This window comes from Poecilia mexicana, unplaced genomic scaffold, assembly GCF_051168715.1.
Source record: "Poecilia mexicana isolate PSO_F unplaced genomic scaffold, ASM5116871v1 scaffold_4, whole genome shotgun sequence".
Taxonomy (NCBI): Eukaryota; Metazoa; Chordata; class Actinopteri; order Cyprinodontiformes; family Poeciliidae; genus Poecilia; species Poecilia mexicana.
The window spans coordinates 19,745,494-19,763,687 of NW_028263373.1; the positions used below are offsets into that span (position 1 = coordinate 19,745,494).

General features: G+C 40.2%; 2 protein-coding genes across 2 annotated transcripts; both read left to right on the plus strand.

Annotated features, from left to right (window-relative positions):
- The first annotated feature begins 1,441 nt into the window (after positions 1 to 1,441).
- foxq1b (forkhead box Q1b) lies at positions 1,442 to 3,025 on the plus strand. Its single transcript, XM_014981201.2, has one exon. It carries the CDS (start codon positions 1,575 to 1,577, stop codon positions 2,454 to 2,456), a length of 882 nt encoding a protein of 293 aa, XP_014836687.1. The 5' UTR covers positions 1,442 to 1,574; the 3' UTR covers positions 2,457 to 3,025.
- A 3,437-nt stretch (positions 3,026 to 6,462) lies between these two features.
- Positions 6,463 to 11,231, plus strand: foxf2b (forkhead box F2b). The gene is made up of 2 exons (XM_014981199.2): positions 6,463 to 8,387; positions 10,524 to 11,231. The coding sequence occupies exons 1-2, from the start codon at positions 7,412 to 7,414 to the stop codon at positions 10,691 to 10,693; spliced, it is 1,146 nt and encodes a 381-aa protein (XP_014836685.1). The 5' UTR covers positions 6,463 to 7,411; the 3' UTR covers positions 10,694 to 11,231.
- Positions 11,232 to 18,194: the final 6,963 nt, after the last annotated feature.

The window sequence follows — 18,194 nt, forward strand, 5'->3', positions numbered from 1 at the left end:
AATTTCTCAACTTGAAATCCTTTATTTTGCAGCGCAAAAGATTATTCACACTAAAAACATTTAATGCAGCTAGGTTTTCCCAGGCACGGACATCCCAACACGACTTGGGGTGACACGAGGACTGCTCAAAGAAATCGACTGCTGTTTGAGCCTCTATCTCAGATTCTACCAGCCTCAGCATCTTAAATGTTAGAATTCATGACAGGATAGTTAAAAAAAAAAAAAAAGAATGAATGAGAATGTCCTGTTTGGAAGGATAGAAGTCTCTTAATGAAAAGAAAAATAAAAACATGACAGCTCAACTTTAGTTTACAAAAATGCACCTAAATGGACTACAAGACCTCTGGAGCAATGTTCCCAGAACAGTTGAGATGTAGAGATGTTAGGTCGTAATGCAAAGTGCTATATTTGGAGAAAATTTAACACAGCCTATCAGCACAAACGACTCATTCCAATTCTCGAGCCTGGTGGAAGAGTAATGGCGTGGGCTTGTTTTGCAGCTTCATTACACGGCTTCCCTTCAGCCATTGAGCGCACCATACAAAAAAAAGGTTCTGTTTGATAAAGTTTTCTGTATGCACGGTTACCTGTCTGAAACTAATTGTACCATAAAAGCCGTCCAATGAGTGGACTCGGTGTCTTCCTTTAAAAACCATCTAAAAAGTATTTGTTTTAAAATCTACTTATGTTTAATGGGGCTTGTGTTTTTTCACTCTGTTTGAAAGACACTGTGATTTTTGAAAGGTTCTATATAAAAATAAATGCTTTACACTCAATATGAGGTAGAGAAGGTCCAAGTTTCTCCACAGCAATGAGAGAGACTAATCAAACTGAGAAGAGGTTAATTTTTGCCTTCATTCGTTACAGTCCAGAATTAACTGTTGGCTGTCATTTTGTGAAGATGCTGCAGGCAGATCTAATTGATCCTGTCCTTTGAACTTATACTGACCTTTCTGACAATCTTCTAAAGCATTTGTTTTCCTCATTCTCTACGCCTTGTTGGGTAACCTGTGAATTTACATAGTCATTGTGTGTTAGGTGGATGTTATCCAAATATTTTTCTTTAATATTTGTGCTGTGCTTGTCTTTCTTCCTTGTTCCAGTGAAGAATGACAAGAGTTCAAGTAACAAGAAACGCATGCTTGTTTGTTTGTCTTCTAAAAATTTGTCTGGTGGCTTTCTGCAGATTAGTCAGGGCTCTTCAAAACAGACAGACAGACAGATAGATGGATAGTTAGATATGCTTTTGACTGTAATTGTTTACCTTCCCTGTCTCACCTCTTTTATCCACCCTCTTTTATGTTTCTCTCCCTCCCTCAGGTTGCATGCCAGTCTCCAATTGCGCACATACATCTACATATATAACTCAGCCGCTTCAATGGCTTTGACGCGCAAACTCCGCCCGTGGGCTGTCCCTTGCGGAGGCATTATATTAAAGCAAGACTAGCGTGTCTCGGGAGACATATCTGTGTTCTGCAGCTCCACACCGAGGTTCAGGGTGCCTGCAGCTCCACCTGTTTTGCTGATTAGCTGAAGCACAAACTCTGATTTTTCTTCTTTTTTGATTCAGGGAAATGAAACTTGAAGTTTTCTCCGCGCACCACTTTGCCCAGAAGCCACTGGAGCTCTGCATGGAGCCAGACGGGGGAATTCCCTCTCCTCTGTCCGGGGATGAGCTCGGCTCAGACGGAGACTGCGTGGCCAACAGCCCGGCACCTGTCACTCAAGGCAGCGAGAGCGGCAAAGGGAAGCCGTACACCCGCAGACCAAAGCCTCCCTACTCCTACATTGCCCTCATCGCAATGGCCATCCGGGAGTCCAGCAGCGGCCGTCTGACTTTGGCAGAGATCAACGACTACCTGATGAAGAAGTTCCCGTTTTTCCGAGGCAGTTACACCGGCTGGAGGAACTCCGTGCGTCACAACTTGTCACTCAACGACTGCTTCCTTAAAGTGCTCCGGGACCCGTCCAGGCCCTGGGGGAAGGACAACTACTGGATGCTGAACCCGCACAGCGAGTACACCTTCGCTGATGGGGTCTTCCGGCGCAGAAGGAAGCGCATCGCCAAGAGGGGCCCCAAGGAGCAGGAGAGCCCGGACATGCTGAGCGAGGACACCCGGCTCCCGGCCGCGGAGGAGAGAGTGGGGGCCAAGTTCACCAGCTCCTTCGCCATTGACAGCATCCTCAGCACGCCGTTCAAAAGGAGAGAGGAGCACCACCCTGACACACAGAAGCCCACCCCACAGATGTACTGGCCCTCTGGGGCCCACACGTTGCCATACGCTCTGAACTATCCGGTGCATCATCCATATCTGTCTGAGGCGGCGTACAGCAGCACAGAGCCCGGCAGGGATCCCTACCTGCATGCGACGGCAGTGGGCAGGGTCGCACCTGAAGCAGCCTTCAAGGTGCCCAGCAGAGCCCGAGGCTTCCACATAGACTCCCTGCTGTCATAAAAAAATATATATACAAAAACAGACTGCACCTAGATGGACGTTCTCTGCCTCCAGCGCTTCACTTATTTAACTGTGCGGGACTCATAGTGACCAAACTACTGTAGTGTCGAAAGCAAACGCTTGTGTTGTCAAAACAGATCTAACTGTGTGGTGACAAACTAAAAATAGTGTCATCAGCTTGTTCCTTTCTGCGTGTGTGAATGTGTGTGTGTGTGTGTGTGTGTGTGTGTGAGTGTATGCGCGCGCGCGCTACTTATGTTTGTCTTTATGTATCCACGGTTCCTTGGTCATTTCTTTTGTTTCTTAAAATATAAATCTGTCACTTTATTTATATATATATATTTTTTTGTTTGTTTGTTTTGTATGAACTGCTGTAATGTATAATATGTATAATATATTAAATATTGACGAAGCTGCATTGCATTTATGCGGCACCACAAGAAAAGGCATGGAAACATGAAATGGTTTTCCTAAGACTGATTGATTGGATGGTTGGTTGGTTGATTAATTGATTGATAGATAGATGCATGCTTGGTATTTTTGTGAATAAAAACGTGACAAAAATGGGATGATGCTGTTTGGTGACTTCTTCATTTTAAAAAAAAATCAAAGGAAGGAATACTGGGGAATACTGAAATACAAACAGGTGCACATGAGGTAGGGAGGAAAACACCTGCTGCAGAATCACATCATGTAGAGCTTTAATGATGCTGGAAATCCAGCTTCATGTCATTGAGTACTTTTAAATGTTACGCACAATTTAGTGTTTTCTAAGAGAAAGGGAAAACTGTGGGGGAAAAACACATATAATCACGAGGACATTAAATATTGAATCAAAGAGTGAATATTACATAGAGACTGTTTAAATATTAGATTGCTCTGTTATTATATAAAGTCTGCACAGCGCACATTGAGGCCAGAATGCAACAGAAATATGTCTACGCTGTTTATCACAAAGAAATAAAAAATAAAATAGATGTTTGTTATTCTGCCCAACGCATTTGAAACAAACAACATTTTTGGCTTTCAGGGCCATAACAAATTATTTGTCTCAGACAAAAAGTCTACAACCTTCAAAGAAATAGCTTAAACATGAGGACTGCATGAGGATCCTTTAATTAAATTATTACTGCTGTTGTTATCATTTCGTCATGATAGAACATAATTTAAGCGTTAATTATAATGTGATCAAATTATAGTTGATTTACCCCGAAATAAATGCTGCAGGCACTGTTGAATGTGTCTTAGTCAGTATAAGTGTTTTTTTTTTGTTTTGTTTTTTTTTTGTTTGTTTTGTTTTTGTTTTTTCAAATGGGAAAAAAAATCATGTTTATTTGATTCTGCTCAGAAATGTAGAAAACAATCTACATACGTCCCCGAAGCTTGTTAAGAGTTTCTGTCCGGAGGGGCTTCAATTGCTCTCCACGGTCCTGAAACGGACTCCCGACTCCGCAGCCAATAGTGGGACATAGAAAAGCAAAACAAACAACATCCAAGTAGTGTGCTTTTAGAAATGACTCAGGACTTGACATATAGGGGGGGAAAAAAAACCTCTTCGCCACAGCGTATGGGAATGAACACAATTACTGAAGTACGAATCGACTATTCCTGATTGACCCCCATGCCGTCACCTGAAAAACAAGTAAGGCCAATTCATATTCACTTACACACAAAATAAAAACTGTCCAAATCATTCAGTGTTTATAATCTTTGTTTTTTGTTGTCCCCCTCCCCCCCGCCCCCCGAACAACAGTAACGACTCTGTTACGTTCTCGGAACCAAAATGAAACAAAATCAAATTAAATTTCGCCCTGAGGACCTTTCATTTAATTATTTAAGACACAATTTTAAAAGAACTGAAAGCATTGGAATTTTAGCAAAAATGAAGAAAAAAATAATTCAATGTGGTATTACTGAGTATTACTAAATAAAATACTAAATAAATCAAAAACGGATTTTTGAAGCATTTATGTTTAAAAATAAACTGGGTTAAATTATCCACTTTGGGGTTGTTCTCATGCTTTTACTGTAAAGCATAAAAGAGGACAGCAAACGTCAATGTGATAAATTACAGAATATCTTTGTTATTCACATAGGCGCTTTAAATACTTAACTTTGATCAACTATCGTGACGTAATATATGTTAAGATACCAACTGATGATTTTTTTTCCCTCTAACACAATGTGAACCGTTTGAAGGAGCTGCGAGCTGAACAGATGCGAGCAGGAGGAGGAGAAGGGCGCCAGGTGACAGGTGAGACTCTTCTCTGTTTGCAGGGACAATGCTGCAACCTGGAGGTGAAACTCCGGAACAACACACCTGTCTTAGGTGCGGTCACGTGACTCCAAGCGTTCACAGCATCTCTCTCACATTATTGTCGTCTTTTTTTTTGTTTTTTTTTTACTGCACAGTTAATGCGCATGCTTCAAATTTTGCATCGCTGCCCCTCCGAGTGGACTGAACACGAGGCCTAATCGGGCTGCAAATGAGAGGCACAGAAGATTGAAACTGAACTATAAGGCAGGCACAATGTTAGGAAGTCCAAACAGTCTGTCACTCCGGCCAGAGTGAACCGTGGCTGACCCCCCACAGTCCCGCGGAGGCAGCTCCAAAGCTCCCGGCACCGCCGCAGGAAGCACAAGCAGAGAGGCAGGACAAAAGCACTGTAGCCAAACAAATATTACACTACTGCCCGCAAGGCAGTCCATGCTGTATTTTGTATTTTGTTTTTTATTATATTTTGTATAAGCATAATAAGGAGAAATTAAGGGAAATTTAGCACATGTAAAAAAGTACGTTTGCATATATATATATATATATATATATATATATATATATATATATATATATATATATATATATATATATATATATATATATATATATATATATATATATACATACATATATATATATCTGTGTGTGTGTGTGTGTGTGTGTGACGGACTTTTCTGAAGATCCTGAGAATAACCCTAAAAACAAATAGAAGCTTTCATTCTGATGGTATTGTGTTCATTTGGGTCTCCGGCCACGTTTCCATATTTCATGACCAGAACTCCATCCCCAAAACCCTCTGCAGAGCTGTGGCCGCTGATCGCTGGGATATTTCCGACAGACCAAATTAGAGCCGAGCTGAAGCTGCGGTCCGTAAAAAGCGGCCGGATCAGCGTCTTCAAAGCGGACCCCCAGAACAAAGATTGCCTCTGCAAACCGAGGCATCCTGATCTCAGCGGGGGTCATAAGTTTTTTTGATGTCACAGGAAATTTCTGGAGCCGTTACTAGTGCGTGTGTATGTGCGTGTGCGTGTGTGTGTGTGTGTGTGTGTGTGTGTGTGTGTGTGTGTGTGTGTGTGTGTCATTGTGAGAAACTGATTTTTATCCACACGCACAGCCTTTTGTTTTGTAAAGTGCAAAGGTTGATGCAGCGGCTGTTTGGAGCCTTCTAAATTTTTTAAAGGGTACGTAAACGAACATGCGAGGGCAAGAAATCAATCTGAAATTACGTATGTAGTTTATATGTAGAGTTCTGATCATTTGTGCTTTGATAATAATAATAATAATAAATCCCACTTTGTATATTTTATGAAAATGATGCACAGCTATTGAAGTTTCTGACGTTTCTGTGCTCATCACCGCTTCGTTGAAGAGCGGATGTTGATATTACCTTTATGGGATAGAGAACTCCATCATGTCGGACAAATCTGTGTATGATGTCTCCATAGGGGCGGAAACTGTCGACGCCCGCTCGCCTAATTTCGCTTTTCTCTCTCTAATGAACGCGGGGCCCCTGGGACAAGCTCCGGCCCTGGGGCGGTAAGCTGACACTGGCGCGCTGTGTGTGGTATCCAGGGCCGGGCTTGATGGAAAAAGCCTGCTTCCACTCATGTCAAAGTCATTTACTCAGAGCAACCCCCCCACCCCCACCCCCAACCCCTTGCTTACACGCACGGTAAAGACCACCACCTCCATCTCTCACACTCCTCGCCCCTCTGCTAGTCCGGCACCGGCACAGTTTGTTTTTGTTATCCTCTGGGCCATTTTGGGAGGAAATTATGAGCAAAATAATACAAATACCACAGAGCTAGGCATTCTTCATAAATGGGGACGGATTGCATGAAGAGCTGTATATTCTGGACACATTGGTGGATTTGCAGAGATATTGTGGTGGGAGTAATTTTTGTGGCTCAAATTGCGTCATTTAAAAAGGAGGGTTTTCTTCTTCTTTTTTTTTTTCCTTATGCGGAAGGCGTGTGGCGCTGTTGATTGGGATGTCTGGGGGAGGTTTGATAGATCGCTTATTTGCGTGTAGTCCAGACTCGAGGAGAAGAGGTGGGAGGGAAGAAAGAAGACAAGGAGAGGAGAGAATGTGGGGCGCTAACGCAGCTCAAAACGGTCGAGTGGACTCGGGCCAGTTCTGGTGTGGGTGTGGGAGGGGTTTGGAGAGCCTGTTTTCGTCACTGAGAGTGAAGCTGAGGAGAAAGGGTGGGGGGCTCCCGGAGAGGGAAGAAAGATTTATGAAATGATAGGTGGTCGGTATTTGTTTGTCTCGACTCTTGCGTGCAATAAGACCCAGGGTTTTTTGCGCTTCCTCCTTAAGGAGGTCGATGGCCACCCGGCGCGTCACACAGCGCCACTTAGCGCCGGCGTGACACCCAGCGGAGCCCTGGACACTCAGTCTCCAGTGGATACCGAGCTCCCCCCACTCTCCCTTCCTCTTCCTCTCTCTGTCAGTGCGTAGCCGCCGTGCGTTCTGCATGCGTCAAAGGAGCACCGTGCGTAACGGGAGAGTCGTGCGTAACTGGAGACAGATTTCTCTCCATTTTGCGCTCAGATTTTGGGGACCACTGGTGGTGCAGCGCTTACTGGCCGCTGGAGCTTTGCATATTTTTTGCTGCTGAGTCTCTTTCTCCCTCCCTCTCTCTTTTATCTACGCCAGCTGTACGTCAGAGCTGACATGACAACCGAGACCACTCAGCAGCAGCTGGACCCTCCGCCTCCTCTGAGATCCAGCCCGGCGTCCGGCGTCTTGCACCCCGCTATGCTGAGCCCACAGGCCGCCACGGAAAGCGCTTCTGCGGGCGCCAAGGGGAAGAAGAGTAGCTCGGGTCTGAGGCGACCAGAGAAGCCTCCATACTCCTACATCGCTCTTATCGTCATGGCAATACAAAGCTCGCCGACCAAACGTCTGACCCTCAGTGAGATCTACCAGTTCCTGCAGGCTCGTTTCCCGTTCTTCAGAGGTTCATATCAGGGCTGGAAGAACTCAGTCCGACATAATTTGTCACTGAACGAGTGCTTCATCAAGCTGCCCAAAGGACTAGGCCGGCCCGGGAAAGGCCACTACTGGACCATCGATCCGGGCAGCGAGTTCATGTTCGAAGAGGGTTCGTTTCGGCGCAGACCAAGAGGCTTCAGAAGGAAATGCCAAGCCTTGAAGCCCATGTACCGGATGATGAACGGCATCGGCTTCGGCACCTCTATTCTCCCGCAGAGCTTCGACTTCCAGGCTCCATCCGCCACCCTTGCCTGTCACAGCAACAGCTACAACCTGGACATGATGAGCAATTCGATGGCTGGAGGATACGACGGCCTGAGTGGGGGCCACCATGTCCCCCACATGTCCCCCAGCCCCGGATCTACGTACATGGCGAGCTGTCCCGTCCCTCCGAGCGGGGAGTACGGGCCGGACAGCAGCAGCAGCCCAGTCCCGTCCTCTCCGGCTATGGCCAGTGCACTGGACGGCCATTCCCCGTACGCCTCAACGTCCGCGCATTGGGCTTCCTCCGGCGGCTCGCCCTACATCAAACAGCAGTCCCTGGCCTCCAGCAGCCCGGCGTCGTCCGGTTTACACTCCGGCATGTCGCCCTATTCTCTGGAGCAGAGTTACCTCCACCAGAACGGCAGGGACAGCCACTCAGCTGACATATCAGGTACCAACACCAGCTCACGACTCAAACTGATGAGCACTAAACCAGTCCGATATGAGGCAGTCAGAGTAGAAAATAAGTTGAATATCTTTCTTTTAAACCTCTCATTTAAATATCATTTGCAGGAGAAACTGTAAAGATGTCCATTCCACTACAAAAAAGATGACTGTTCAAATCTAATGAAACACAATAATCCACATTTAGGTGTGTATTATAAAAGATGTTTATCTTAAAAAAAAAGGGGGGGGGGCGAAGGAGGGGGGATTTTGCCTATTTAAGATAATATGTTTGTAATTAAATTTAGTTTTCCCATATTAGTTTTCATTTTAATTGGTTTTAGGATCTGATTTTGAGTTTGAAGCAAAATAATAATATTAGCGTTAAAGTTTTTATTGGGTGGTTAAAAATTGATTAAATTACACCCCCAAAAAATCCCATCAACATGCAGAGGTTTGATAATAAAATAGCAGAAAGGTTTAAATAATAATAGTTTTTTTTGTTTGTTTGTTTAGAAAAAAAAAACTTCAGTATTAGCGTCTGCATCATGTACATTTTGCACTATTACTTTCTAACAGCCACCCATTTGTTTGTAATTATTAAAATACATAAAACACGTTTGCCTCTCTAGCTCACCCTCATTTACTTTAATTGAACCGAGTAAAACTTTACTGAAGTCTGGGGATTTCACGGGGGCGAGCCAACCGCGCCGGAGCCCAGAAAGGGTCCCAGAGGTTAACCAAACAAAGCCTGCGCAGGTCGGACCACACCGCGGTGGATATAAACTGCAGCGCATCCGCGTCGTTCCACTTTGCGCAGATACTGAGCGGAGGATGCGAGCTGCAGGGTTAACGGTGCTCAGTCACACAGGCTGCTGTGTTGTGTGTGGAGAAGGGCGCAGAGCAGCGAGCTGTGGCCCGCAGGAGAAAGCCTCCTGTCTCCCCCTGAAAAACGCTCACATCTGGAGTCCTTATGACCCCCGATGAAGCCTCCGCATTTATTATTTTTTTCTGTTTCTGGAAACAGAAGCTCACGTTCAGATTCCAAATTCACTTTCAGCAGATCAGGTTTAAAAAAGGGAAATATGTTTTCGGAACGTTATGGGAACAGGACACAAACATCTATTACCTCAACCATATCTGAATCAAACGAATCAAAATAAACATAGATAGTTGTGTTAATGAGCTGCCTCCGAAAATATAGTTGTTGGGTTTTCTTTTTTTTTTCTTTTTTAGAAAAAAAAATCTATTTAATTTCGAACCTTTAATTTTTAAAAAAATATATATAACATTTTCTAACTTTAAATTGAAATTAAGACACTATCAGTGAGTTTAAAGGGTATGTCTACTTTCATAAAACACTTTTGCACTGCTTATAAAAAAGGCCTTAAGCCTAATTTGAAAGATACAATCTGAGTAGAAATAATAACAACAGTCATATTTTGGCACAGTATTTCCTGCTTCTTTGTCATGATGCAAGTATGATGTCCTACCCGTACTTATGATACACTTTTTCTCAGCCATTCTTCTAACAATGAATATCAGGTTTTCAACAAAAAAAAAGAAAAAGAAAAGAAAAAAACATTTACAGATATGCAAATATCGCCCCTTACTGATTCAAAAAATTTTAACTGATAGAACAAATAATAAAAATACAAATACTGTTGCATGGTAGGAAACCTCAATAAAACCAGATAAACAAAGGTATTACTGCGCTGTTAAAACAGAGTTGTTAAAAAATGTGCGATCTCTCTGTAACTTCATAAAATAAGATAAAATTCTTAGTTGAGTTATTATTATTATTATTATTATTATTATTATTATTATTATTATTATTATTATTATTATTATTATTATTATTATTATTATTATTATTATTATTATTATATTTTCTGGATCAGGTAATTTGTTTATCTCTTGATTTTGTATTCATTTAGAATTTTAGAAAATTGTTCTGCGCGTTAGGAACAACAATCAAACAAACAAAAACAATAATTTCTAAAAAAAAAAAAAAGAAAAAAGTTCTTTATGCAAAGAATATCATTGCTAATGTTTTTTTGTTTTGTTTTGTTTTGTTTTGTTTTTGTTTTTTTTGATGAGGACGGCATATTTAAAACTCTGCTCCCCGTGTCTCTCTCCACAGTGGGCATTCCGCGCTACCAGAGCCACTCCTCGGTGTGCGACAGGAAGGACTTTGTGTTGAACTTTAACGGCATCTCGTCCTTCCACCCCTCGGCCAGCGGATCCTACTATCACCACCACCACCACCACCCGCAGAGCGTGTGTCAGGACATCAAACCGTGCGTGATGTGAGCTCGGACTCCCCGCAGAGGGAGGGATGGGGGCTGGGGGGGCACCGACGGTCACAGTGAAACTGCAGCTCCGTCACATCTGAAGAAACAGAAGCAAAACAAGCGGACATGTCGATTTTGAAGGATTCGTGGACGCATCCGCGTCCACTTACACATGTTTGTCTTTTGAGTGCAACTTAAATATATCTATTTCTGTTGGACTTCAGGAGTAAATGCATTGAAGGAAACGAATGAAGAAACCCCAGAGGCCTCTTTAGTAAAAACCACTTCGCCTTTATGAACCCTGACGAGCTTTCTTCCTCCAAAGAAGCCTCAGAAACACCGACTGTTAATGCGTTTGCCCTTGTAACACGCGCAAACTACTTATAACCCATGTAACTATGATTTTTTTGTTGTTGTTTTTACATTATTTGTATAAGTACACACACAACGCTTTAGACTTCCATGAACTGCAACAAATCTTGCACTTATTGTATAACCATTGCCAACTTTTTTTTTTGACTTTGTAAAAGGTATCAATAAAGCTGATATATATTTTAGGACTTATGCCCCTATCATTGCAAACACAGGAGGGACAGCAGAGATGAGCCTCCAACGCAGAGCAGAAAGTATAATCACAGACTGGCCGCAGACACTCATTATTCTTCAAGACATGGCGGATAATTAATGTGGGTCAATCGAGTTCAAACCGGGCAAAAATTCGTTCAAAAGAAATGAATTTCCGTCTAAACACCGCGAAAATAGTGTTCAAAAGTGAAGGGTGAAAATACGCCTGACATCTACGGAAGATTTTATGAAAAATTCGTCGGAATTGATCAAATGAGTTAATCAACATCAGTTATGTTCAACCTGGACTGCACAAACAGGCTTAACCGCCCCCCCCCCACCCTTTTATTTATAATTTATGGGCAAAAATTAATACAATTAAAAATAGATCAAATATCCTGTAGACATCCGGTGGTTTCAGAGTACGATCTAAATTTTGTCTCTATCAAATAATGTTAAATTTAACGTATTTCATAATCATCATCTTTATGGCAATTTAAATATTATGCCTTTTGGTTTTGACCACAGGATAGGTTTATTTACATAGGACCACTCATACGCAAAATAATTCAAAATGTTTTACTTGAAACTGAAGGGACGCAGGTGAACACATTTGTATTAAAAACAAAAATTCCTCTAAAGTGATAATTCAACAACCAAATAGCTATGAGATTATGAAAATGAACTAAAAAAATAAATAAAATAAAATAAAATAAATGATGACCTTTATGGGACTGTTGCAGGAAGCAGTCACGTTCAGCTCTGATTTAGGAGCCACAACAGACGGTTGAGGTTTTCAATGAGTTTGTCTGAGAGCTGAGAGGCAGAAAAACTAAATGCTACGTCTTCAACTACAGATCTGTTTTTTATTGTTGTGCTTAACATGTGTTTTCTTTGTTTCTTTTGTTTTTGTTTTTTCCAGCAAATCCTGGTTGTCATTTGGTTTTCCTAAAAAGAGTAACATTTTTGGAATGTACCAACTACATTCTTCGACTCCCTTTTTTATTTTTATTTTTTGCAAATGATGCATATTTCTTAAATATTTGCATTTTTTTAAACAAGACAATGACATTTTCTTTAGGATTATAATCTATTAGTATTTTATACATCTATATATATATATTTGCTCCTGTGATCACAAAGGAGTTGTTTCAATGTAAGGTAAAGTTAAAATATTTCATATTTTAAAGCCTATGGACAGAATTTGTCCTAAAATCTTCCTGCATGTTTCTTTTTCTTTATCCCATCTGTCTATTGAGTTCCAGGATTTTCTTGAAAATACTAACATTTCAGCAAATATTCACTGAGATGTGTGGAGCGATTAAATCTGAGCGCTACCTCTCAAATCCTCTCTTCGCCTAGTTATGTTTGTGTTTAATGGAAATTTCTTACTTTTGTAAAAAAAATGTTTTTAATTATTTTATGTTCTTCTCCGAACATAAAATAATTTTACTGAAATTAAAATTAATTTTCAGTAAAATAATTTTACTGAAATTATACTGAGATTTCAACTTGGATATAAAAGACGTTTTTAGCTTGTAGCTTTTTAACATTTTCAGCTATTTAATTTTTGAAGTATTGAAGTATTTCTAACGTCAGTTGGGGCATGTATGCACCAACTGACGTATTACTATTATGTATATATAATAGTAATCACCAAGCAAAAACAGACATCTTATGTAAAAAAAAAATAAGTGTGAAAACAGAGAAAATGAAGCAGTAATTTAAAAAGACAAAATATCAACATCAATGTATTTTGAGGTTGAGAATAAATACATTTATATTGCTGAAATTTTTAAGTTTAAAACAGATTTGTTTGAGGTAACTATATAAGTGTAAAATAATTTCTAAAGTAAGTTCACGTCATAAATAAATTTTTCAGAGCAAAACAAGTACAGGAGTGAGTTTTTAACAGAAAACTAAATAAATATAAAGACATACAAACAGTTTGCTCACGTGTACGCTTTACTTTGCTACTTCTTTGTTTAAAGAAGAACTTTTGCACTTTTTGCTAAGTCGACCCTTTATGCAAAAAGACTGATGCAATGAGTGAACCTCAGGAGGCCAAACCTCTTTCAGGATCAAAGTTTTAAAAGACTTTTTAAATCAAATTTAGGCATCATTACGTGACTGTCATTGCCACCACCAGGCTGTTTTGCACAACTGACAATCTCCATGCTGACCATCCAGGCCTGTCAACATCCAGACGCCACATAAACAAATGAGCCATCCGAGGCTTTGGTAATGTAAGGACGTGGTATTTCCAGTGGGCAGTAAACAGATGAGACTAACACAGAGCTGCTTCGTCACACAAACACAAAGCAGACGTGGCTTTTACTCTGGGTTTGCTGCATCACATCTCTAACACAGGTATGCAGATGGTTTACAGGCTGCAGGTCTAAATTCAGCCACTGGCGTCTTCAGCTTCTTGCTACATGTGAGAAAAATGATTTTGCGCTTACCTCACTGTTTATCTGTCAAGTTAAACTTCTTCCAACCAGGAAAAACATGTCTATAGCAATGAGGATGAGTCAGTATAAGACGTTTGAAAAGAATAAACTATAAAATGTCATGAAAAGCTGCAGGTAAAATTGCATTTGGGATGGGATGGGCAGGAATTATCAGGGTAAAAATCTAAGCAAAATCCTGATCCTAATGAAGTTTCATAATCATTTTGTGTCCGTTTCAAACACAGACTGGTGCAATTCAGGACTCTTGTATAGAATGTTGTGTTGACTTGGTAAAAATCAAATTTCAGCAGATTACATGTCTAAGAGAACGGAAAGCTGAATTATAATTATTTTATTAGGTTTCTGTTGATTTTATCCAATAACTCTCCAACACAGACGTTACACACATTACTTCTGCAGATTATGGACTTCTGTGAAGACGATTCCGTTCAATAAACAAGGCTACACTGCCATCTAGTGGCCACGACCAACATCATACCAAGTTGTAAGAAACTCATACAGCTTGAAGCTAGTTACATTTAGTACAGATTGAAACAAATATTAGTTACTGTAAACATCTAAAAGCAAAGGGAAATAATTGAAATATTTATACCTCAGTCATTTATTTGTAACTGACTATTTGACATGCTTCGATGACATAAATCAAGCCCTGATGCCTCGTTTGGTTGATGAAAACTTGTTCCAGCAAAACAAGATCAAACCAAATTTAGAATATATATATGTATAAAAACATATTTATTAACAATATTACAAATCCTCGAATTTAGGCACCACTTATGAAAATAAGTGGTACAATTTTGTAAGTAGTAAGTAAGCTTGTAAGTGGTTTTCCACCTGAGAATGATTCATGAGGAAAAGTAAGTAGATTTATTACAGGGAAAACTAACTAACTAACTAACTAACTAACTAACTAACTAACTAACTAACTAACTAACTAACTAACTAACTAACTAACTAACTCATGAACCACACTCCGTAACACTGACCTGACCATGGTTTCCACCTGTTGCCAACTTCTCTGCAACCCCTAAAAGCTTTTGTTCTGCCACCATTTTTTCGGAGACCTCTTTGTCAGAGGTTTGATGGCTTTTTGTCAATGGTCTGACATCGGAGGCCGTTTGTTCTAATGTGTGAGGAGGTTTTCCTGAGATCTGAGGATGTCTTAAAATGTACATTATCTTTGATTCTAAAGGTTCTTATGTGCCAAGTAGTCATATTGGATTTCCTGAACCTCAATTAAAGTTCAGCTGTCGAATAGTTCATTCAATTTTCAACTGAACAATTCTCCAATGCTCATGAAAAAAACAAGACGGATACTGATCATGAAAGCCGCCAGGAGACCACCAGCAAATCCTGTTTTCTCCATTTTTAGTTGGACTAGACTTGCCAAGCCTGTTTTCAAGAGCTGGTTTTCTGCCTGTTTCAAATGTTTTCCTGCTCCAATACATTTGATTCAAATGTTATCACATTGTGCAGATTCCTATAAATGCACTATTCATGTGATTTGGTTGTATTGGTTGTATTTGGACAGCAGCATTTGAGACCTGATATTGGCCATCAATGGTCTGGACTAAATAAGACTGGTAGACAGAATTATTTACTTAATAAATACATTGACGTCAATATAAACTTATGGATAAATACAATGTGGTCTGATGAAACAAAACTTGAACCTTTAGGAAAAAATTCCAAAAGGGATGTTTAGTACCAAAATGGCATTACCTTTAACTGGTAAAACGTCAGACTCACAGTTAAAAATGGAGGGTGCATTATGATTCTTTGAGGTTGCTTTTTGTGTCACTGGAACAATACTTGTTGACAAGGTGGAACAAATGTAAGCAGTGCTAAATATCATTAAACATTTTCTAATAGCTTTTAAGTATTTTTGTAGAAAGCTGAAAATGGCGACAAACGTTATTTTTCATCATCACAGTGATCCCACGTATACCTCAAACAACAAAAAACAGGATTTGATGATAGGATAAACTTTTGGTCTGGCCCAGCTGGAATCCAGAGCTAAATTTGGAAGAAAATATGCATAGTCACCAGCAGAGGGCCCTAGACACTCGGTCACGTCATGAACCGAAATATTTGGAGAACTCCCTCTAAAGACTGAATGCCGAAACTGAATCACGAGATGGTTCCGCAAAGTATTAAGGGTTTGTATTTTTATGTAACCAGGTTAATGCATTTTTTTATTTAGGTTTTATTTATTTATTTATATATTACTTGCTTGATGAATACAGAAGTATCTGGGGGAAAAGACTTAAATTGTTTATCAAAGTTTCACATTATAAGCTCTTTTTTTCTTTGAAGAATTGAGGGACAGATTATTTCCCAGTGACAAATGGTTCACATCTTCTCTGTAAACAGACTCATCACACATTGAAATGAGCCCAAAATTGTGGCTTTTTTTTTTTTTTTTTTTTTTTTTTGATATTTTACAATGGCGTTACTGTGGTTGGTAAAGGTTCATACATGTGTGTACATTGAATAGAGAGGTGGGCTCATCATGCAGTCCTGTGGAGAGCCAGTGCTGACAGTGAGGGTGGTAGATGTCTGGAAGCCCACTCTAACTCTCTGCTGTCGACCAGACAGGAAGCTCATAATCCACATGATGGAGGAATGAGGAAGACTCAGATTGCTTTGAAAGTTTGTTTGTCATAGAAACCTCACCCCTGCTGACTTCTCTGGAGCCGTCTGCAGGGCATGGGCTCCAAATGTTGGGAATTAGCACCATGTAGTGGTGAAAGCAAACCACTACATGTTGCTATTCAACCATGTTGAACTTAAAATAACATAAAGGTACTGTACCATACTCCGTAGTGTATTATCATCCCTTACATTAATACGCTGTACAGTATAATACCATAACATATTGTAGTGCACCCTACAAAAACGTACCGTTATGTGTGCCATACCAAACTGTCTACATTGTACTGCACCACGGTCATGTATATAAATTGTAGGTGAGAAAATAAACCCAAATACAAAGCAGATGACTGCTCCACACATGTTTGTTTTGGAAAAACTTATAGAAACCAAGGAATCAGCACAAATGAAACTGGGAGACAGCAGAGAGGAAACAAGCAGGCAGTCAGGGTTCCAGGGAAATTGGCACACAAGAATCTGGCAAGGAAATAAAAAAGCTGACAGGCGTTTAACGTACAGGAGCATTGATGAGTGGCCTGATTAGACAGGAGGTCTGTCTAATCAGGAGAAAGTAGTGAAGCCAGGGAAGAACCTGAGCAGGAAACTCAGGGAAGGGGACAAGGAAGCAAGGAATTGAACACAAAGTAAATAAAACAGGGTGAAAGAAAACTAATACTAGAATAGAAAATCAAACCAAAACTTAAATGAGTGGTGTTTATTTCAGCTATTTCAGATGTAAGAGTTCACTCTTGATACTGGAGAGTGGGATGTCCAAACTTTCGTCTACAGGTAGCAAAGAGATCATTGATGATCAACTTGTTGTCACAGTCCAGGTAAATCACTTTCTTTTACAGAGATAAAGGCATTTCATCAGACGTCAACATGGGAACATTTCTGACTAAAAGACTAAACATTTATAGGAGTGCCCTAATTTTCTTCCATGACTTATTGTGAGCCTCTGCATGGTCAAACCTGCTGCATTATTTGTAAATATTTATGACTTTGTAGTGCTTTCTTTTTTTTATATGAAAATGAAAACAGAATGGACTGGAAGTCAGTTAAACGATGAGGGCAATGTTTCTGCACTATAATGCTTTGTGCCTCTTCAAATGCATTTGATATGTTTTTGGAAAGATCTCAAATTAAAGCAGACAGAGCACCAATGATACTGAACGAAGCACAAGAGTCAAAGCGTTTTCATTAAATCGGATTAGCACAGCAGCCTTTTGAAAATATCAAATCAGGACATATGTTTAATTTTCAAAAAATACTTCTAGGTATCAGATGTACCATATTATGTTTTTTTTTTTTATTATACTCTGTATCTGTTACTGTATTTGTTAAAATCTGTCTTAGTTACTAAATTGTGGGATCTAAGACTGAAACCTACAGACACTTTTTCATGCATAAATCTGAAGATATGAAGACAGAGTCCTTGAAATAGTCTTAGAAATCCAAGTGACATAGTACCTCATTCTGCCAGAGGACACACCAGACCATCTGACAAATGCATAAAACAACCATTGATGAAGTGACTCTCAAAATTCCCTGATGCATAGCTTCCAGAGTATGGAGAAGAATTGTGCATTTAAGTCATATCACCAGGTTTAAACTGCAAACCTAGCAAAACATGGCTGTCCACCTAAACTGACAGGCTTAAGCAAGCAAAGCAATAATCAGACAAGTGGTCTTTAGGCTTATGGTAATGTTGGAGGAGCTGCAGTGTCATTTGCTCAGTTAGTAATCTATTGACAGGAAAACTATTACTCATGCACTCCTTGTATTCTGGTCTCATGGAGAAGAGGGGAGATGAACTGACAATCATCCAAAGGC